The sequence below is a fragment of the Ochotona princeps genome, chromosome 17, assembly GCF_030435755.1.
Source record: "Ochotona princeps isolate mOchPri1 chromosome 17, mOchPri1.hap1, whole genome shotgun sequence".
In the NCBI taxonomy this organism is placed as follows: domain Eukaryota; kingdom Metazoa; phylum Chordata; class Mammalia; order Lagomorpha; family Ochotonidae; genus Ochotona; species Ochotona princeps.
In genome coordinates, this window is record NC_080848.1 from 29,617,231 (window position 1) to 29,640,537 (window position 23,307).

General features: G+C 42.1%; 1 protein-coding gene across 3 annotated transcripts in view; it reads left to right on the forward strand.

Moving 5' to 3' along the window:
• Positions 1-23,307, forward strand: part of USP32 (ubiquitin specific peptidase 32) — a 154,504-nt gene that overhangs the window by 46,075 nt on the left and 85,122 nt on the right. For all 3 annotated transcript variants that reach the window (XM_004590953.3, XM_058676199.1, XM_058676200.1), the window contains exons 3-5: positions 11,068-11,173; positions 15,999-16,117; positions 20,972-21,131. In XM_004590953.3, coding sequence (XP_004591010.2) covers positions 11,068-11,173; positions 15,999-16,117; positions 20,972-21,131 — 385 coding nt within the window. The remainder of the gene's footprint in view (positions 1-11,067; positions 11,174-15,998; positions 16,118-20,971; positions 21,132-23,307) is intronic.

A 23,307-nucleotide genomic window follows, 5' to 3' on the forward strand; every position in this document is an offset into this window, starting at 1 on the left:
GAAGAATGCTGGGAAGGGTTAAATACATTAGAGTGATTATAGCACTCTTCTCACAATACATATACGTACAAAATCAAGTAATATATTTTATATAATGTTTATTAATTATATATACCAATAAAATGGGCAAAAAAAGTTTGTTTTTTTTTTTTTTTAAAGATTTTATTATTATTGGAAAGCCGGATATACAGAGAGGAGGAGAGACAGAGAGGAAGATCTTCCATCCGATGTTTCACTCCCCAAGTGAGCCGCAACGGGCCGGTGCGCGCCGATCCGAAGCCGGGAACCAGGAACCTCTTCCGGGTCTCCCACGCGGGTGCAGTGTCCCAAAGCTTTGGGCCGTCCTCGACTGCTTTCCCAGGCCACAAGCAGGGAGCTGGATGGGAAGTGGAGCTGCCGGGATTAGAACCGGCGCCCATATGGGATCCCGGGGCTTTCAAGGCGAGGACTTTAGCCGCTAGGCCACGCCGCCGGGCCCGCAAAAAAAGTTTTTAAACTTTATTTGAAAGGCAGAATTATACAGGAGGAGAGACAGATATTTTTTCCATCTGCTAGTTCATTCCTCACCTGACCACAACAGCTAGAGCTAAGCCAGTCAAAAGCCAGGAGCCAGGAGCTTCCTGTTGGTCTCCCTCACGAATTCAGGGGCCCAAGGACTTGAGCCATCCTCCACTGTTTCCCATGCCATGAGCAGAAAGCTGGATTGCAAGTAGAACAACTGGTACTTGAACTGGTGCCCATGTGGGATTGTGGTGCTGCAAAAATGAATCAATTTTACTGTTCTTTGAGTCGTAATAGAAAAATCTCAAAAATTAAAATACAAAACAGTATTTTTTTATTTAGTGATATATTTTGAACTTGAAAAAGAGACCAAGGGCCCGGCACAGTGGCCTAGCAGCTAAAGTCCTCACCTTGAACGTGCCAGGATCCCATATCGGTGCCGGTTCTAATCCCAGCAGCTCCCTGCTTGTGGCCTGGGAAAGCAGTTGAGGATGACCCAAAGCTTTGGGACACTGCACCCATGTGTGGGAGACCTGGAAGAGGTTCCAGGTTCCTGGCTTCGGATCGGCGCAGCACCGGCCGTTGCGGCTCACTTGAGGAGTGAATCATCGGATGGAAGATCTTCCTTTCTGTCTCTCCTCCTCTCTGTATATCTGACTTTGCAATAAAAATAAAAAATAAATCTTTAAAAAAGGAAAGAGAGACCAAAAAGGCTGGTTAGAGTTTAATTATTTTTGCTCTTTTAATTATCAAAGTATTGTTACCTTTAAATCGAAAAAAGAAGTGGCACTGAGGCCACCACTTGCGATGCTGGCTTCCTGTATTGGAGGGCCAATTCAGTTCCCAGCTGTTCCACTTTTTTTTAAAAAAGCTTTACTTGCTCATTTTTCAAAGCAGAGAGGAATATCTTCCATTCATTGGATCACTTCCCGAATGGCCACAGTAGCTAGGTCTGAGCCAGGCAAACACCAGGAACCAGGAGCTTCATTCTGAGTCTGCCGTGTAGGTGCAGGGGCACAAGGGCCTGGGCCTTCTCTCCTGCCTTCTCAGGCACATTTTCAGCTGCTTCAGTACTGAGTCATCTCCCTACTAATGCCTCTGGGAGAACAAAGATGGCTCAAGTGCTTGGCTGCTGCCACCTGTGTCGGCCATTTGGAAAGTGAGCTAGTACATGGAAGGGGGATCTCTGTTACGCCACCTTTCAAATAAATGAAAATAAAATCTTTCAAATAAAATGCAACCTACAAATGTGTGACATATGTTGTGCACAGATTACGGCATAGCTGGCAAAGTGAGCATCCCATATCAGAGTGCCAATTTGAGTCCCAGATAAGCACCTTATTGTCAATACTTCTGGGAAACAGCTGATGATGGTCCAAGTGTTTGAGCTTCTGCCAGCCATTTGGGATTTCAATATGGAGTTCTAGCTCCTGACTTCAGCCGGTGATTGGAAGATTCTCTCTTCTGCCGCTGTGGCTTTCAAATAAGCAAATCTTCATATATATATATATATATATGAAGGCAGTAAAATGTACTCATTATTAGTCTGTACTTTTGAAACTAGGAATGCAGGATGAGCCAGAGGTGCCTGGTGACCTTTATGATTGTTCAGTGAAACTTGAAACATCAAAAGACACTTGACTGGGGCAGGCATTTGGCTTAACAGTTAAGATGCTGGTTAAGATGCCCACATCCCATCCACATCCCGCACTGGAGTGCCTGATCAACTTGTGACTCAGGCTTTTGATTCCAGCTTCCTGCCAATTTAGGCCCAGGGAGGAATTGGTGATGAATGCTTGGCTTCCTGCCATCTATGTGGAAACCTGGATTGGGTTCCCAATTCCGAGCTTTGACAGAGTACTCTCTACGTTTCCCTTCTTCCTCTGCCTCACTACCTATGTGATCGGAATATTCTTGACTTGAGTATCCACATTTAAGCAACTGGACTTTAAGCATTTTTTATTTTGGTAAAATATATGTAATATAAAATTTGCCATTTTAACAATTTTTAAGATAAGATTTACTTAATTTTATTGCAAAGTCAGATATACCCAGAGAAGAGACAGAGAGGAAGATCTTCCATCTTTTGAGTCACTCCCTAAGTGGCTGCAACAGCTGGTGCTGAGCCAATCTGAACCCAGGAGTCAGAAGTTTCTTCCAGGTCTCCCACATGGTTGCAGGGTCCCCAGACTTTGGGCCATCCTTGACTGCTTTTCCAGGCCACAGGCAGGAAGCTGGATGGGAAGCAGGGCTGCCGGGATACAAGATGGTGTCCATATCGGGTCCTGGTGCGTGCAAGGCGAGGACTTTAGCCTCTAGTCTACCATGCTGGGCCCAATTTTAACAATTTTTAAGTGTATTGTTCAGCAGCAATAGTTGCATTAACAAAATTATATAGTTGTCATCATTTTCTTTTCCTGAAACTTTTTTTTATCATCCCAGGCAGAAACTTTGAAACCCTCAAGCAGCAATAATGGCAACCTCAAAGCTACCAGTTCTTATGAATTGTCTTTTCTCAGAATTTTATGTGAGTGGGATCATGCAGTATTTGTCCTTTTGTGTATGACTTATTTCTCAAAGAGTGCTTTCCAGGTTGTCACATTTTCTAATCTTCATTCTTTTTTATGGCTAAATAATATATCATAGTAACATCACTTTTAGCTAATAAATTTTTAAAAATATTTATTTATCTGAAAAGCAGAATATTAGATAGAGGAGGAGAGATAGAAGGATCTTTCATATGCTTGGTTCACTCCCCAGGTAACCCCAACAGTCAGGGTTTGGCCAGCTGAAACCAGGAGCCAGGAAGTCTATTTTGATCTCCCACATATATGATTGGCTTATGAGATTTGTTTATTATTTGCTGCCTTCCAGGTGCATTAGCAGGAGGCAGGATTGGAAGTGGAGGAGTCAAGACTCCAAATAGCTGTCTGATAATGGAATGCCAGTGTTAGAGCAGTGGCCTAACCTGTTTGTTGCAACACTGACCTAATAACTCCTAATTCTTAAAGTGGTTGATTTCTCATTCATATCCTTATCCTTAATGTTTCTCTCACTTTGTGGCAAATGAGCTTGACAAAGGTGTAGAATATATTGAAGTCAGTGTAATTTATTTTTAATTTTCTCTGTTTAAATTTGGGACCTTTGAAATAGCTTGTAAATTTACATTTTTACATTTTCTGGATTTGGACATGAAAGTGAAGATAGAATCCAATGACAGTTTTTGCACACATCATGATCCAAAAGTTTTTGCTGCAATCCCTAGTGGAAATCTGCTACCTTTCAAAGATGGAATTCAGCTGTTGGAATTGGAAGCTGGATCCCTCCCTTCTAGGGATGTGAGTGAGTCCTTTTCCCCTGCTGTTCCTTTGCCATATTTAATATGCCTACCAGTTAATCCCATGCTGTTCTTTAGCTGGAATTAGATTAGTGAACAGTTGGGGACATATTTAATTCTTTAATCACTACTGTGTAGCATAAAATTGTATTAGCTTAAACAAGCAAAAAGGTCATCACCTTATTGATTGAAATTTCCAAGCTTCATCTTCTTCTCTCATTAGGTATGCTGAGTATTTAAGAAGACTACAGTTAAGTATATTATATTTACATCTGATTGCCTTTAGCTTTCTCACTCAGCTTTGTCATTTACAGAATTGATGAAATGGTTTCTTTGTTATAGTCCAAATTACTATAAAAATGTTGCCGTGATTTTTTTTTTTAAGTGGAAAGTCAGATATACAGAGAGGAGGAAAGACAGAGAAGGTCTTCCATTCACTGGTTCACTCCTCAAGTGGCTGTAACAGCCAGAGCAGAGCTGATTTGAAGCTAGGAGCTTCCTCCAGGTCTCCCACACAGGTGCAGGGTCCCAAGTCTTTGGGCTGTTCTTTACTGCTTTCCCAGGCCACAAGCAGGGAGCTGGATGGGAAGGAGGACCGCCAGGGTGCAAACTGGCACTCATATTGGATTCTGGTGCGCGCAAGGCAAGGACTTTAGCCACTAGGCTATCATGCTGGGCCCTGTGTTGATTTTTAAAGGTTGGTTGGCATTCTTTAGAGCCCTCTTTCCTAGGAGAATCAAAAAAATTTTAATCAGTATTCTTTGTGTTTATGATTCTTCAACCAGATTTGCCTGGTCCTACGTATAGTTATTTAATTTATAATTTCTTATATTTGTATTGAGTTTGTTATCTTCATTTAAATAATGTTGGGTTTTATTCTAGCACACTGTTTAGTTGTAGATTATTTAATTCTTGTTAAGTATGCCACAGCCTTGTATGGTTATGCAGCACACTTTGTCTAGTTTAGCTTTATGTTTAGGATCTAGTCTTTTGGGGTCGATTGATAACATTTATGATAAATAAAACCTTTCCTATGTCTAACTGGTCACTGAAGCTGAACTGTGCATATTGTTCCGTTTTCCAGTCGTTAGTAGTTGTTTCTACAGTAGTTGTTCTTTCCTCACCTTTGTATCCTGTGATTTATTTCATATTAATAATTTGAAGAAGTCCTGATCTGGACCTTTGGCTGGCTTAGCCCTTGTCATCACCAGGGCTGTCTGCTTTTTTTTTTTTTTTTTAAGATTTATTTTATTTTTATTAGAAAGTCAGATGTACAGAGAGGAAGAAAGAGAGGAAGAACTTCCGTCCGTTGATTCACTTCCCAAGTAGCCTCAACAGCCAATGCTGTGCCAATCTGAAGCCAGGAGCCAGGAGCTTCTTCCAGGTCTCCCACACGGGTGCAGGGTCCCAAGGCTTTAGGCCGTGCTCGACTGCTTTCCCAGGCCATAAGCAGAGAGCTGGATGGGAAATGGGGCCACAGGCCCAAAAATAAATAATCTTTAAAAAAATAATAATCACAGTTTACTCAGGAAAAATATTTTCCAAAGGAAAAATCATGAGCTAATGAATGTTGAGTAAATTCCTACTAATGAACAAAGTATAGTTAAACTGTGTCTTCTGCTCTCTGCCCTAATCGTGCATTTCCCACCCAGAATCTGGTGTATACCCTGGGTTCCTGCACTTTAAAGGTAGCACATTCCCTCAGCATCACCATTCATGCATGTAATAGGATGGAACTGATTTGGTGAAGCCCACCAGCTGGTTCTGTCTGACTCCAGAGGCCATGATAAAAAAAATAGCATATGGGCCCGGCGGCGTGGCCTAGCGGCTAAAGTCCTAGCCTTGAACGCACCGGGATCCCATATGGGCGCCGGTTCTAATCCCGGCAGCTCCACTTCCCATCCAGCTCCCTGCTTGTGTCCTGGGAAAGCAGTCGAGGACAGCCCAAAGCTTTGGGACCCTGCACCCGCATGGGAGACCTGGGAAGAGTTTCCTGGTGCTTGGCATCGGATCAGCATGCATCGGCCCGTTGTGGCTCACTTGGGGAGTGAAACATCGGATGGAAGATCTTCCTCTCTGTCTATCCTCCTCTGTGTATATCCAGCTTTCCAATAATAATAAATCTAAAAAAAAAATAGCATATGTCACTTACTGCTTGTCCCGTACAAAATGATCGGTTTAAAAATTAGCCTGCTGCAAATGTGCTGAGTTTCAGTTCCTGCCTGTGGTTGCCTTGGCAGACAGATAAAATGATTTCGTGGACATTCACATCTCTCACCACGAGACCCTATAAGGAGAAGGAATAAAATTGTAGGGCAGTGATTGAAACATGACACATCCTTTTCTAAGCCCCAGAGACGTACACACATCTCCCTTTTTTTGAAATATTGTTTTAGAAGACTTTTCTTTATTTTTATTGAAAAGGCAGATTTTCACAGAAAAGGAGAGAGAGAGAAAGATCTTCCATATGGTGATTCACTCCCCAAGTGGCCACACCACTAGACCACGACATCCATAACTGGGCTGGTCCAAAGCCAGGAGCCTCTTTCTGGGTCTCTTACGTGGGTGTAGTGTCCCAAGTATTTGAGCCATCCTCATGCTAGTTTCCCAGGCCAAAAGAGGGGACTGGTTTGTAAGTAGAGGAGCTAGGACATGAACCAGCACCCACATGGGATGCCAGTGCTTGCAAGTAAAAGATTAGCTATTTGAGTCATTACACTGACTCCCTTTTTTTAGCTGCTTTTTTTTTTTTTTAATATTTATGTTTATTGGAAAGGCAGATCAGATGTATGGAAAGAAGGAGAGGCAGAGTGAAAGGTCTTCCATCTGCTGATTCACTCCTCAGATGGTTGCGATGGCCAAAACTGAACCAATCCCAAGCTGCGAGCCAGGAGCCAAGTGTTTTTTCTAGGTCTCCAATGTGGATTTAGGATCCAAAGGCATTGGGCCATCTTCAACTGTTTCCCCAGGCCATAAGTAGGGAGCTAGATTGGAAAATGGAGCAGCTTGTACATAAACCTGCAATGATATGGGATGCCTGTGCCTGGAAGTAGAACATTAATCAGTTGAGCGAACACATTGGCTACTTTTTAACTTCTTTTTTTATTGTATAAATTTTATTTTTGATACATATTTGATTAAGGTGTGAAGGGTCAAGGGCTAGAGGAAGGTGGGTGTGACCATTGTTTTGACATTCTCTTTTTTCCTTCCTGTATCTGTGGGGGGGGGATAAGGGGAACAACCATACCCAGCCTCCCAGCCATCTCAGGGTCCCTAGTGTGGGGCAAGCTCCAAGGGTCCTACTCAAGTGGTTTTAAAAGTTCAACAGTTCTATGTTGTTGCCAATCTTGCCACTCCAATCACAATGAAAGCTCTCCAAGCTCCACAGGCTGGCATAGTCTGCCTTAGAGTCTCCATTTGCCTAGGTATTCACTGCCAACTCTTGGCTGAGGTAGTTGATTGATTTGTTCTGTCCTCTGTTATGGTACCAGGTATCCTCTACAGGCTCCAGTGTACTGCCAAATATTCCATGTGCATCTGGATATGCTGTGCACTGCTCCGTCTGAACCACTGAGGCCCAGCTCTGGCACATGGGTTCCACAGTCAGACCATGGACCCTGCAATTTCCTCTATGGTTGGAGTTGAGTTCAGCAGTTCAGTTGAGGGGTTCTCAAAGAAACTTCATCTAAGGTGATCCCACACCTGAATCTTGTGTGTGCATGCCAATACAGGGTCCAGCACAGTCTGTTGACCAAATCGGCCTGCTTGCACACTGTTGATTGAAATTGCTGGGTCATTTGTTTCCAGCCCTGACTTCTGTGCAAACTAATGGGTGTTGCAGTCCAACTTGATCCTACCCGCTGCACACTCGGCCCTCATGCAAACCAGTGGGAGCTGCAGCCTAGTTGGAGCAACCCATTATAACCCTTAATAGGCCCTCCTCTTGCCCTGGTTCCCGTGCTTGCCAGTATGTATAGCAGACGGTCCTGTCTGTCCCACCTCCCATTCAGCTCTCATACGTGTCAATGGGCAATGAAGCCTAGTTCAACCCAGCCAGCCCCACAATTCAGCCCACACATGTGCTGGCGGGTGCCATACTCTATCTGGCCATGCCTGTCCCAGTGTTGGTTCTCATTCTCACCAGTGGGAGTGGCAAACCAAGAGGGAGGTGCCCACTGTTTCCCTACTGGGTCCACTCTCATTCTTGGATCTTGCACTCTCCAGGTGGTGCTGCAGTTGAGCTCGATGGAGTTTGCCTCCCATGCCATCATCTGCTAGCCGATGCTATGGCAAAACCCACCCAGCCCTCACCCATTCTGGCCTACACAGGCACCAATAGGTATAGTTTGCCCAGCAGGCTTGTCCCTGATCCAGCTTTCATGCAGGCCAACAGGTGTTGTAGCCTTGTCTGCCTGGTCTGCCCCCAGTCCCAGCTCTCACACTCACCAGTGGGAATAGTGGCCCAGCAGGGGAAGCTCCCTGCAGCCCTCCTACTGGGTTCTCCCACTCTCCCCTGTGTCTCACATGTGCTGGTTGGGTGCTGTGGCCCGGTCCGGTATGTAAGGCCCGCCTCACTTCAGCATTTGCCAGTTGATGCTGTACCCTGGCCCAGCCTTGCATGCCACCAGTTTTAGCTTACACTAGTGGGGACTACAGCCTAGCCCAGCCAAGCCAGCTGACCTGGTCTTGGCTGCTCCCTTTCTTGGTTCTTGTGCTCACCTGCAAGGACTGTGTCCTAACAGAGGAGTTGCTGAGCTCCTCCATCAGAACCTCTCCCAATACCAGATCTTGCACACACTGGTGGGTCCATGGGCCAGCCCTACTTAGTCCACCTCCTATCCTAGCAGGAACAGTGGCCTTTCCTGACCAGCCCTCACCCGTTCTGATACTTACTGTTGGTTCCTCAGCCCAGCCACGCCTGACCCATACCCAGACAGCTCACATATGGTTCAGCAGGGACAGAGATCTAGCCCAGTCTGTCCTATACCCATCCTGGTTCTCACAAGCTCCAATGGGTGCTGGGTATAGCCCGGTCTTGCCTGCCCCAGACCCAGTCAACACCTGTGTTGGGGGAGACTGCATCCGTATTCAGACCAGATCACATTCCCCATTCTGGCCCCTGCGCTCACCAGTAGGACCCACAAGCCAGCAAGGGCATCCCCTTAGCTCCCCAACCAGGCCTGTTCCCAGGACCCTCCACTTCCCACTTCCCACCTCCCCAATCCCCCCCGCAACTGTGAGTTAGTTAAGAATTCAATGTCATTGATTCTATATCTTGGTCAAATTACTTTGGGCTTTACTATTCTCTAACCATAGAATGCAGACACTTTTCTTTTAGAAGAAATATACTTAGGGGCATAATGTGCTGGTGAAACACTTAGCAATAGTTGTATATAGCCTAATAAATGTTTAAATGTTAGCTATTTTTATTATAAAGATAACTTATTAATGGAGGAAGGTTAGGTTTAATCACTAGAGTAAATTACTTCAGGGCCGGGCTGGTTTGAAAAGTGAACTAACATATGCAAGATCTTTGTCTTTGCTGCTCTGCACTCTGTAATTCTGCCTTTCAAATCAAAATAAATAATCCTTACTTTAAAATACCGTAAAAAGGGTAAGTTACTTTTTTTTCTAATGATGATTTAGTTATAAGGATTAAGACATACTACATGTGAATTGATAATACCATTTAATAGTGTATTAAATGACATGTGTGTAGTATACATATCTGTATATCTAGTTCCTTTCCTCCATTTGTTTTTTCAAATACTTTTTTTTAATTAATTTATTTTTTATTGGAAAGGCAGATATACAGAGAGGAGGAGAGACAGAGAGGAAGATCTTTCGTCCGATGGTTCACTCCCCAAGCGGCAGCAATAGCTGGAGCTGAGCCAATTTGATGCCAGGAGCCAGGAGCTCTTCCGGGTCTCCCACCCAGGTGCAGGGTCCCAAGCCTTTGGGCTTTCCTTGACTGCTTTCCCAGGCCATAGGCAGGAAGCTGGATGGGAGGTGGGGCTGCCGGGATTAGAACAGGTGCCCATATGGGAATCCTGATGTGTGCAAGGCAAGGACTTTAGCCACTATGCTATCGAGCCAGGCCCATTTTCAAATACTTTTTAAAAAAGATTTATTTTTATTTAAAAGACAGAGTTTACAGGGAGAGAAGGAGCGACAGAGAGGAAGAGAGGTGTTTTCCATCTGCTGATTGACACAATGGACAGAGCTGAGACAATCTGAAGCCAGGAGTCAGAAGTTTCTTCCAGGTCTCCCATGTGGGTGCAGGGGCCCAAGCACTTGAGCTCTACTCCTCTGCTTTCCCAGGTCATAAGCATGCAGCTGAATGGAAAGTGGAGCAGCCAGGACACAAATTGATTCCCATGTTGGTGCCCACAAGCAGGAAGTTGGATGGGAAGCAGGACTGCCAGGATTAGAAGCAGCGCCTATATGGGTTCCTGGCACATGCAAGGCAAGGACTTTAGCTGCTGGGCCCGTCTCTGTGTTTCTGAAGATTCAGTTAGATAGTGTCTTTTAGATAGTTTCTTTCTTTTCTGTTTTACTGAGGTTGAAGGAAGTACTGAATTATATGATGTTCTTATCACATTATTGCAACTATTAAAGGAAGACCTTTATTCTATTGCACCTTGTAAAGACTCTAAAGGAAAGAATATAAAATCATGGTATGGGCATTGTGGCTTAGAGGGTTAAGTCAGTTAAGCCACATATTGAGATTCCTGCATTGCACCTGTTTGAGTTCCAGCCACTTTACATACATGCAGCTTCTTGCTAAAGCACCTGGGAGCAGGATAGCCCAAGTGCTGGGTTTCTGCCACCTACATAGGAGACCTCAGTGGAGTTCCTGGGTTCTGACTTTAGCCTGGCATATTCCCAGTTGTTGCGGGTGTTTGGGAAATGAACTAGTGGGTGGAAGATTTCTATTTTTCTCTCTCACTGTCATTTTGCTTTTCCAATATTTTAAAAAATATTACATATTAATTTATCTGAGCCTGTAATACAGGCATTTTAGTGTTAATGGCCGTATATTCTTGGCTGACTGTTCAGTAACCAGGTACGAAAGAGGAAGAAGAGGGAGAAACTTAAAATATCATTTCACTAAAATCTACTAAGGTTTTGTTTGGAGATGAAGACAAGATTTGTTAAAAGTCATGCCTACCTTAATATCCTGAACAATTGAAACAGCTCCCAAAGTTGCTTTTATCATTTTCTTATAGGTGATTTACTGTTCTTTTGGTGGAACATCTAAAGGGCTGCACTTCAATAACTTAATAATTGGACTTGTTCTCCTTACAAGAGGAAGAGATGAAGAGAAAGCAAAATGTAAGTACTTTCAATTATCTCAAATGGTAGTATCACATCTGTGTACAGAGTAACTTACCTCAAAAATTTAACAAAGGATTGTAGCTGACACTTCTCCCAGGAAGATACTCAAGCATCCTTCAAGAGTACTCAGTACAGTAATAACAAGTGTAAATTAAAGCTACAGTAAAATAGTATATTATACTCACTATGTTGGCTAAAATAAAAAAAATGTTAAGAAGTGGTTGCTTGTTAATACAGTCCCATGCATTGCTGATGCAAGTCTAAAATAGTGCTGCTACTTCAGAAAGCAGTTTAAGTGTTCTTCACTGTTAAAAATCAAGTTAGCAGGCTATTACTATGGCATAGAGGTGTCTCTCCCGCCATATCAGCACTGATTTGTGTCCTGGCTGTTCCACTGCCCATCCAGTTCCTTGCTTGTGGCTTGGGAAAGCAGGGGAGGATGCATCAAGTGCTTGGGCCTCTGCTCCCATGTGGGAGACCCAGAGTATGCTCCTGACTCCTGGCTCCTGGCTTCAGATCAGCTGAGCTCCAGCTGTTACAGCCATTTGTTGAGTGCACCAACAGATGAAAGACCTGTCTTATTTCTTTTCTGTAACTCTACCTTAAAAATAAAATTCAACTAAATCCTCTAAAATTGATTAAGCCAAGTTACTACATTATCCAGTAATTCTACTTCTAATTATGTACTCAAGAAAAATTTTTTTCCTTTATTTTTTTTTTGCTTACTTTTTTTTTATTATTTATTATTTTTACTTCATTAATTACATTGTATTATGTGACACAGTTACATAGGTACTTGGGTTCTCCCCACCCCTCCCCAAACCCTCCCACCATGGTGGATTCCTCCACCTTGTTGCATAACCACAGCTCAAGTTCAGTTGAGATTCCCCCATTGCAAGCGTATACCAAACATAGAGTCCAGCATCTTATTGTCCAGTCAAGTTCAACGGCTTCTTAGGTATACCCTCTCTGGTCTGAAGACAGAGCCAGCAGAGTATCATCCCAGTCAATTGAAAGCTTGTACTCAAGAAAATTTAATGCATGGATTTACAGTGAGATACACTGAGAAGATGGCTGGCTGTAATCCAGGAAATGGACTTTCAGCACCCTACAGTTTTTTTTTGTTTGTTGTTTGTTTTTTCTTATTTTTATTTGAAAAGCAGGTTTTACAGAGGAGATACCAAGTGAGGTTTTCCATCCACTGGTCCACTCCCCAAATGGCCACAACAACTGAACTGAGCCAATCCAAAGCCTGGAACCTAGAGTTTTCTTTAAGTCTCTTCCATGATTTCAAGGGCCCAAGAACTTAAGCCATCTTCCACTACTTTCCCAGGCCAAAAGCAGGGAGCTGGATCAGTACACATGTGGGATGCCTGTGCTGTAGGCAAATGCCTAGACTACTGTGCCGTGGTGCTGACTACAGATTTACTGGCTCCTTCATCGTGGAATTCTCGCCATCCATAATTGTAGAAGATAAATGGCCATTGTATTTTGTTCCATCTGTCTGAATAGACTGTACAGTTTCTTCTAATCAGAATTTTTTCTTGTTTCTGAATCTATACTGTCCTTAATCTTTTTTCCAAGGATATTGTTTTGGTGTTAGCGCTGTAGTGCAGCAAATTGAACTACCAGCATCTCATACCAGAGTGCCATTTCAGGTCCTTGGTATTGCATGTCTGATCCAACTCCCTGCTGTAGTGCCTAGGAAATCAATAGATGATCACCCTATTACTTGGAGCCTTACCACACATGTGGGAGACCCAGTGTGGTTCAGGCTCTGGCCATTGTGGTCATTTGAGGAGTGAACCAGCAAATGGAAAATCTCTCTAGTTCACCCTCTGTCTTTGTGACTCTGCTTCTCAAATAAGTGAATAAACAAAAAATACACATTTATATTGTAGTATGATTGATACACAGTAAAATGTATTTGTATAAAGTAGACATTTTAATAGTTCTTGACACATGTACATCCTCATAAACCATTACTGAAATCAAGGTAATAAAGTATCCGTAAGCCCAGTTTTATGTTTTGGAATTCAGTTATGTTTCCTTTTTTCCCTCTAGGAATAAACTTATAAATTGGTTCCAGGAAGTAATAATTAAAAATGAAAATTTTTAGATTAAAAACACGTATATTTTAAGTTTCTTCATGAAAAAAAGACAAAAAAGGATCTGTCTGCTTATTTGAGAGAGACTGAGCTTGATCTGCTGGTTCACTCCCACACACATGTCATGGCTAGGACTGGGTTGGGGACCAGAAATGCAATACAGGTCTCCCACATGCCTGGTGGAAACCCATTGAAGCCTTAACTCTACTTCCCAGTGTTTGCATTAATAAAAACCTAGACTGAGGAGCCACAAGTGCGAATGAAATCCAAATACTCCCTTTTAAAAACTTTATTTATTTGGATGGCAGAATTAAAGAGGAGAGAGAAGGTGAAAGTTTCCATTTACCTATTTACTCCCCAAATGGCTGCACTAGCTACGACTGGGCAAGGCCCAAAGCCAGACTTCAGGAACTTGATTTAGGTCTCCCACATGGATGACAGTAGCCCAAGCACTTGGGCCATATTCTGCTAATTTCTCAGGCACATCAGCAGGGAGCTGGATCAAAGCAACCAGGACTCCAACCAGCACTCAATAGGATGTCAACATCATACGCTGAGGCTTAAACCTCTGTGTTAAGATGCCAGCTACAGGATGCAGGCATCTGGACTAAACCACTCACCCCTACCTTATGTGAGTGTATTAGTTTCCTAGGGCTGCCATGTATCAGAGAACCATAAACTGGGTATTTTAAAACAGTAAATAAGCGAGTGAATAAATATTTAAGCTTTTTGAAACAAAACAGCTTTTTAAATATTTATTCACTATTTTTCTATTTTAAAGATTTATTTATTTTTATTGCAAAATCAGATAAACAGAGAGGAGGAGAGGCAGAGAAGAAGATCTTCCGTCCGATGATTCACTCCCCAAGTGACCGCAACAACCAGAGCTGAGCCCAATCCAAAACCAGGAGCCAAGAGCTTCTTCCAGGTCTCCCACGTGGGTGCAGGGTCCCACGGCTTTGGGCCATCCTCTCCTGCTTTCCCAGGCCACAAGCAGGGAGCTAGATGGGAAGTGGAGCAGCTGGGAACTGAACGAGTGCCCATATTGGATCCTGGTTCATGCAAGGAGAGGACTTTAGCTGCTAGGCTACCATGCTGGGCTCTATTTTTATTCATTAGGAAAGCAGACTGGCAGAGATCTATAATCTGCTTTATTTAAAAAAAAAACAAAAACCTGTAACAGTTGAGGCTAGGACAGGCTGAAGCCGGGATCTCAATCTGTGTCTCCCATGTGGGTGTTAGGGACTTAATTACAAGACATCAGTGGCTAACTCCCAGAGTTGCACTAACAGGCAGCTGGAATCTGAAGCAGAGCCAAGACTTAGACCAAGCACCTCTAGTATAAGATGTGGGCATTCCAAATGACAACTTAAGTACTGTGCCAAATGCTAATCCTTAAATTTTAGTGTGACTTCTCCATGAACTATTTGAAGTTCCCTTTTCTGTGTCGTTCTAAATGAATATAAGGGACTTGAACATCTGTGGTATCCAGGTGAGATGAGGTGGTAATCATGGAATTAATTCCTCATGGAATTCCAACTAAACTTGAACTATGGTTATGCAGCGGGGTGGAGGAACCCACCATGGGGGGAGGGTGCGGGGGAGAATCCCAGATTCTATGTAATTACAACACAATGTAATTAATGAATAAATTTAATAAAAATAAATAAATAAATTTTAAAAATTGAAAAAAAAAATTCCTCATGGAAGTGATTTCAAGCAACAACCCTACCTGAAAGCCTATCTTCTGGGGAGATAAGTTAAAAGCATAAGAATGCTTCTGTTCCAATTATACATACAATATGTATTTCCTCCCAATTTTATTGTTTCTTAATACTGTGTTGTGCTTGTCCTCCATCTTTATTTCTAAAAGAAACAGACCCTGTTTGTATTAGTTCATTATCCCATTCCTGTTCTTCCCTTCACCGAGGTTAACACTCATGAATATGGTGATCTTTCATTTCTGTTGTATGCATTTTTAATATGTTCATATGGTCTTTAATATACCTTCAAGTGTTTTGCAAGCTTTAGTATTTTTATAAAAAGAAATACAGATCATTTTATAATTTGCTTCTTTCCTGAGTAGTGTTTATTGTTATTGTTGTTGTTATTTGAAAGGCAGAGAAAGAGATAGAGGTAGGTAGTACTGCCACAGTTAACGCCTCTCAGTTAACTCTTCACATGCCTGCAGCTGCTGAGTCTAAAACCAAGAGAATAGAACTCAGTCTAGGTCTCATACTTGTCAGGCAAGAACTCTAAGAACATGAGCTGTTACAGCTGCTTCCCACAGTCTACATTTGCAGGAATCTGGAGTCCAAAGCCAGAACTGGGGATCAGAGTCACACGTCGGGCTTAAAACCACACACTGTGGCAATGGAATATGAGCATCCCAATCGGGGATATTAACTGCCAGGTCTAATACCCACTATCTCACAAACTTCTTGATATCCTCTTGATAGAAGAGACTCTTTACCTCCCAATCCTTACCACACCTAAAATGGTTTTTTTTTTGGTTTAGGTTGGTGTGTTTGAGAAGATAATACTCTTTGCTGTTGACTGGGTTATTTTGAGGCGTGACTTAAATTATGTTTATAAAGTACTGGCGCTAATAATCACTCATTTTAAAAAATATTTTCCCTGCTTCAAATATATCCACCACTAGGATATACTTGATCTGTGTGGAGATTAATTTATGTTAACTTGTTTTCTCCTAGACATTTTTAGTCTTTTTTCAAGTGAATCCGGGAACTATGTTGTACGAGAAGAAATGGAAAGAATGCTGCATGTGGTGGATGGTACAGTCCCAGATACACTCAGGAAGTGTTTTGCAGAGGTATTTTTAAAATCTACATTTCGTATCTTCTTGTTGACAGTGTTTTTTGTTGTTTTAAACATTAGTTTTTGTCTTAAAAAATGTTTGGCAGAGTATTGAGTCTTACATTTAACTATAATAGGTAGATGTTTCTTAGCGATTTTATATGTAGTGGTTGATGTTTTAATCATTTATATATGTTTCAAGCAATACCCTGGCTGAAAAGCTAGGACTTCAGAATATCTTCTGGGGAGATCAAATCAACCCATAATAACAGTACAGCTGTAGATTGTATGCTTTTTCCAGGCTGAGTATTTCTTAATATTCGCTCCCCACATGACCACAACGTTTAGAACTGGGCCAGGCTGATGCCAAGAGCTTTTTCCAAGTCTCCATTGTGAGTGGCAGGGACCCATTGGTCCATCTTCTGCTGCTTTTCCTACGCCATAAGCAGGGAACTGATTGGAAGTGAAGTACCCGTGACACGAATTGGCACCCATATGGGTTACCAGGGTCGCATGCAGTGGGCTTACTTCTATTTCACCAATACGATAGGCTTTCACTGTTGTTTTTATTCTGGGAGTTGAGCTCCACCTTCCTGACTATATAGACATTGCTTATCTGTTTTCACCCATATAGATATATATGGTTCTGATATCTCTTGGGGTGGGGTTGTCTGTCTTTAACTTCACACCTCTCTTACTTTAAGTTTCTTTTGTTCTGATAACGCCTTGTGATTTCCCTTTCTTGATTTTAGCATTTCTTTTAATGTTTCTACAGGTTGAATGCAAGAGTGTGTACTTTTTTTTTTAAGATTTATTTATTTTTACTGTGAAGTTAGATATACAGAGAGGAGGAGAGACAGAGAGGAAGATCTTCCATCTGTTGATTCACTCCCCAAGTGACTGCAACGGCCAGAGCTGAGCTGACCCGAAGCCAGAAGCCAGGAACTTCTTACAGGTCTCTCACATGGGTGCAGGGTCTCCAGGCTTTGGGCCGTCCTCAGCTGCTTTTCTAGGCCACAAGCAGAGAGCTGGATGGGAAGTGGAGCCATTGGGATTAGAACCGGGCACCCATATGGGATCCCGGTGCGTTCAAGGCGAGGACTTTAGCCGCTAGGCCGGGCCCAAGAGTGTGTTTTTTACTACATAATTGCAGACTGAAACCACTATGATAATATTTCACTGCTTTAGAACAAACTGGCCTATGGTTTGTTTACTTCCTGTAGTAAAGATTTGTGAATCAGTAAAAAATAATCTGATAGTTGAAGACCTGATTAATTTGATATTTACAAAGATGTCTAATGTATTAATACTTCTTGCCTCTTTTCAGGTAGAGTTCATGGTTTTTCATTTTAGTAAGATTTATGCAGACCCTTTCATTATGTTTGTCCACTGGTTTCTATAAATTAGCCACAGCAGGCATGTGTATTAGAAGGTAAAGCATGCTGGGGAAAAATAATGTGGAATAAGAGAATAGGTGGTATCAAGGTATAGAGGAAACCAGGTGTTGTTATTCAGATAGGATGAGGAGATAATATCTGTCACACAAAGTCAAATTTGAACAAAGAGTTTACAGGAATTGTGAGAAAAAACTATGAAGATATTTGAGAGAATCAGTTTTTATGAAACAAATATAACAAAGACTCTTAGGTTGGAATATGGTTAGAATGTCCAAAGAACAATTGAAAAGTAAATTTAGTTGGAATGGGGTAGGAAATAATAGGAACTGAAGTTTAAGAAATTTTTGTTGAGTGGGACAGTGATTTTGTGGTTGGAGAGTGTGCGTCCTTTGTCTTTTACTTTGAGTGGAGACAGAACCCACCAGAGGTTTCAGTGAATAGATTCCACCATATGAGATGCTTTTTACTTTATTGCGTTTTAAATATGATTACTTTGCATCTTTCGTGGACAATTAGTGTTCCAGAGACAAATTAAAGTGCATGAGTACTCTGGTGTATAGGTGATGGGCATTTTAAAAGTCTTCATGCATTTTGAATTAGAAGTTGGTAGAATTTTAGTTACATAATGGGCTGAAAGAAGAAGCAGAGGAAGGGTGATTAAAGTGTTAGGCCTGATTTAGTTGAAGAATAGAGTTACTATTAGCTAAGTTCATCAAGATTAATGAGGAAGGAATTTGGGGGATTGGATATTAAGAGAAGTTTAATTATATTGGAGGATCTATTGGTCATTGGACTGGAATTCTCAAATATGTCTTTTGATATTAAATCCTTGTTCCAGGGAAAAGACTTATTGGTTTGCAGGGGAGGATGGGATATATAAGGCATCAAGATCATCCAGAAATGATTGGGAGAATAAGTCTTCTACTCCAATATTTACAGATTAATGAAACAAAGAGGATTCAAAATAGGAAACAGGAATGACCTGTGAGGTAAGGGGATTATCCAGAGAGTAGTGTCCTGGAAGACAGCTGATAAAAGTAGTTCCAGAAGGAAGGACACCTCAGCTATTCCCAACTATGCTGATAAGTCAAATAAGTTGACCTTTTGTTTTGAGGAGCAACAGTAACCTGGAGCTGGATCACGATGCAGGTCTTGTGAAGTTTAAAATTTACAGTTCGGGCCTGGCGTGGTAGCCTAGTAGCTAAGGTCCTTGTCTTGCATGAACCAGGTTCCCATATGGGTGCCGGTTCTAATCCTGGCTTCCCCACTTCCTATCCAGCTCTCTGCTTGTGGCCTGGGAAGGCAGTCGAGAATGGCTCAAAGTCTTGGGACCCTGCACCCATGTGGGAGACCTGGAAGAGGCTCCTGGCTCCTGGCTTCGGATTGGCTCAGCTCTAGCCGTTGCAGTCACTTGGGAAGTGAATCATCAAACGGAAGATCTTCTCTGTCTCTCCCCCTCTCTGTATATCTTGACTTTGCAATAAAAAAAAAATAAGTTCTTTTTTAATAAATCATTGTAGTTAGGATAGTCAAGTGAATGTGCTCATATGATGGATTTGTAATTTTGAGAGGAGAATGCTTACAGCCATGGTTATGCAAAAAGGATCATTTATTGTAGCAAAAAGATTAAACACCTGATGTCAAAGGACAAACATAACTTGTTTCTAATCTAATTAAATTAAATTAAATTAGGTTTAGTTTAGTCTAGTTTTGTTTATTTGAAAGACATAGAGAGATCTTTCCTTTGCTGATTCACTACCCAAATGGCCACAGTGTTTGAGAAGCTGCAACTTCTATGTCTCCCACACGGAGTCAGGGGTCCAAGCATTTGTACTGTGTTCCTCTGCTTTCTCCGATGCATTCCAGAGAGTAAGATTAGTAGCAGCTCTCCTACTATTGAGGCCACCTGGGGAATGGGTCAGCAGATGGAAGATCTTTGTCTCTCCTTCTTTGTAAATCTGGCTTTCCAGTTAAAATCAAACAAGCAAACAAAAACGTCAGAGCAGTTCAGTCATATAATGGTGCCCACGTGGGATGTGGAACTCACAGGCAGCAACTTTCAGTGTTGTCCCTTAAAGTTATAATTTAGGTTTTTTTTAAGAATACTTACTTTCATCTGAAAGGCAGAGTTACAGAGAGACAGACAGAGATCTTCCTTCCTTTGGTTCACACCTCACATGGCCATAACAGCTGGAGGCAGGAGCTACAAGTTTCTTCTGGATGTCCCACATATGTGTGGGAACCCAGGAACTTGAGCCACCCTGTGCTGTTTTCCCAAGTTATAAGCGGGGAACTAGATCAAAAGTGGAGCCAGTGCCTCCGGAAAAGCTTAGCCTACTATACTATGGCACCAGCCCCTAGTTTGAACGTTTTCCTTGGCTTTATTTTTGCATTGTGCTGAGCAGGAGAGATTGGTTTTATCAGAGAAGAGCTAAACAAACCAAGACTGCATTGGTCATTTTAAAGTTACTTTTTTTTGCTTGAATTGTGGGAACAGTTGAAATGTGCCCAATTAGCTAACATCAGGAAACTTCAGGTTCCCATCTCAGAACTAAAGCAGATGGAACTTTGTTATATTGTTGCTTGCAAATTAGCCTGTTTGCAAAATCTGATACCCTCCCCCTTCTAATTTCTGCTAAGATCATTTAACAGTTGTTTCAGTCTGATGACCTAAAACTTCATTGTGGCTGACACAATGGCAGAGAATAATGGCAGAGAATTTTCTATTCTTTGATTCACTCCCCAAGTAGCTGTAATGATCAGGACTGATTGAGGCCAAAGCCAGGGGCCATCATCTTCACCTGGGTCTTCCATGTGGTCAGGGACCCAAATTTTTTGGGCCATCTTCTGCTGTTTCTGAGTCATTAGCAATGGGTTGAATTGAAATTGGACTGTTTGGAGTCAAAACAGCACCCTAATGGAATGCTGACATCACAGGCTGCAGCTTAACGTGGTGTGCCACAACACGGACCCCAAAATGTCACTTCCTATAATCAGCAGATGATGTTAATGTATTGATGAATAGTTTTCAGTTAGCATATGTATATTTTATGCAAATGGAAGCTTTAAACCACAATTTCTTGAAGATTTATTAGAAAGAGAGAGACAGCAAGACGTAACCCTTGTTTCTGCTGGTTCACTCCCCAGATGGCTGCGACAGACATGACTAAGCCAGACTGAAGCCAAGAGTGGAACTTCTTGTGGGTCTCCCACATGGGTCTTGTCTATACATTTGAGCCATCCTTTGCTGCCTTCCCAAGTGCATTAGGGAGCTGGATCAGAAGTGGTGCAGCTGGAACTTGAACTAGCATCCATATGGCTTAACTCACTGTAACAACAGCACAAGCCCAACAATTAGTTTTAAAACCAGCTTAATTTCAAATTATATATATCCTGCAATTTTAAACAGCAAATTTCAGATTGTATGTCTACTTTTATATGTGACTAACCATGTTTTCTTATTTTAATTTTAGGGTGAAAAGGTAAATTATGAAAAGTTTAGAAATTGGCTGCTTCTAAACAAAGATGCTTTTACCTTCTCCCGTTGGCTGCTGTCCGGAGGTGTGTATGTCACCCTCACAGATGATAGTGACACTCCTACTTTCTACCAAACTTTGGCTGGAGTCACACATTGTAAGTAATGGCATGACATTTTTTTTCTGTTCATCTTTAAATATAATTGCCTGGGAGTTAAATGGAGATTTGTTTATCAATTTTTTAGTATGTTTTTCTTCCAAAGTATGAAGAAGTGAGATCCTGGGGCATGGGAAATATATCTCTCTTGCAGTTTGTTCCTACCCTATCCAGATTAGTTTCCTAGGGCTGCTGATACATATTGCCACAAGGCATAATCTGAAATAGGAGAAACTTCATGCCTCAAAGTTTGAGCCTTGCAAATGAAAGTGTTAACAGTTCTGTGTTCCCTCTGTTGTACCTTTCAGTATTTGCTGACTCCAAGAATTCCTAGGCAGGGCAAGACAAATTCGTTCTGTTTTGTCCTATTCAGATGACCTTTCCTTTGAGTATTTCACCTCAAGATCCTTACCTCTTTAGATATGTAAAGACCCTGTACCCAAGTGAGATCAGGTGATGGTGATTTTGGAATGACAGGATTCAGAACCATGACCCAGGCCTGAGTGTTAACTTCACAGTATTTCTAGCTACATGCTGCTTTTGCTTCTGATAAGTCTTAACACTGCCTTTCTGCATCTCTTAAATCCTTATATGATATTATATGTGTTTTAAAATTTCTTTTAAGATTTATTTGTATTGGAAAGTCAGTTATACAGAGAGAAGGAGAGACAGAGAGGTAGAGCTTCTGTCTGATAATTTACTCCCCAAGTTGCTGCAACAGCCAGAGCTGCCCCAGTCCGAAGCCAGAAGCCAGGAGTTTCTTCCGGGTCTCCCACATAGGTACAGGATCTCAAGGCTTTGGGTCATCCTCTGCTGTTTTCCCAGGACACAAGTAGGGAACTGAATAGGAAGTAGAGCAGCCGGGATATGAACTGGCTCCCAAATGGGATCTGGTGATTGCAAGGCAAGGATTTAGCCACTAGGCTATGACGCTGGGCCCTCCCCCATTTTCATTCTACAGAATACCTCAGAAAGTCCCCAGGGAGGCCAGCGTTGTAGCATAGTAGGTTTAGCAGCCATCTGCGAGGTAGTATCTTAAATGAATGTTTATTGAAGTCTCTGCTACTTCTCTTCTGATGCAGTTATATTCTAATGCATCTGGAAAGTCTGTCATTGTCCTAATTGCTTGGGCGTCTGCTATGTACGCGGGAGACCTGGATAGAGTTCCCAGCTCTTGGCTTTGACCTGACACAGCCCCAGGCATTGCAGCCAATTGAGAACATTCTCTCTGTAATTTTGCCTTTCTTTCTTTAAAGATTTATTTATTTATTTTATTTATTTGAAAGGCAGATTTACAGAGAGAAGTAGAGATACAGAGAGAAATCTTCCATCCTGTGATTCACTCTCCAAATAGCCACATTTGAAGCTGAGCTGATCCAAAGCCAGAAACCAGGAGCTTCGTCCAGGTTTCCCATGCAAGCGCAGGATCCCAAGGATGAGGGCCAAATTCTACTGTCTTCCTAGGCAATAAACAAGGAACTGAATTGAAAGTGGGGTAGCTGGGATATGAACCCATACCTGTACCGGAAGCAGTGCTTGAAGATGGAGAATTATCTAGTTGAATCACAGCACCAGCCCCATAATTCTGCCTTTCGAATAAATAAATAAACCCAAAGCACACATTCCTAGGAAAGCAAAGTTAAAAGATAAGGTTATTTTTTATGCAAACTTTTGAAATCCATGCATACTTTCACACAATATACTTTTCATGAGCTTTTTGAAGACCTCCTCATGCTGGATCTGAAGAGGCATATTTGGAACTCAAATGGGCATTATGATCTGGGATGCCGGCGTCACAGTGACTTAACTTGCTGTGTTAGAGTGCTGGACCTAGTACTTCATATTTTAAAAATAGTACTTTTTTACTTACTTGAAAAGTGCAGAGAGACAGACAGACATTGCACCTTTCCTCTGCTTCACACCTTGCATGCTCGCATTAGCATGGCTGGGCCATGCCTAGGCCTGGAGCCAGACACTCAGTAGTTCACGTGAGTGCAGGGACCTGACTGCCATAGTTGTCACTGCCTGCCTCCCACGCTAAACATTAGCAATAAGCTGGAGTTAACGAACATCCGAACTTGAACCCACGTACTTTGAAAAGTCATGTGGGTGACCCAAGTATCATCTTAACTGCTACACCACACTCCCACCTCTTTAAATGCTTCTTGTTATCAAA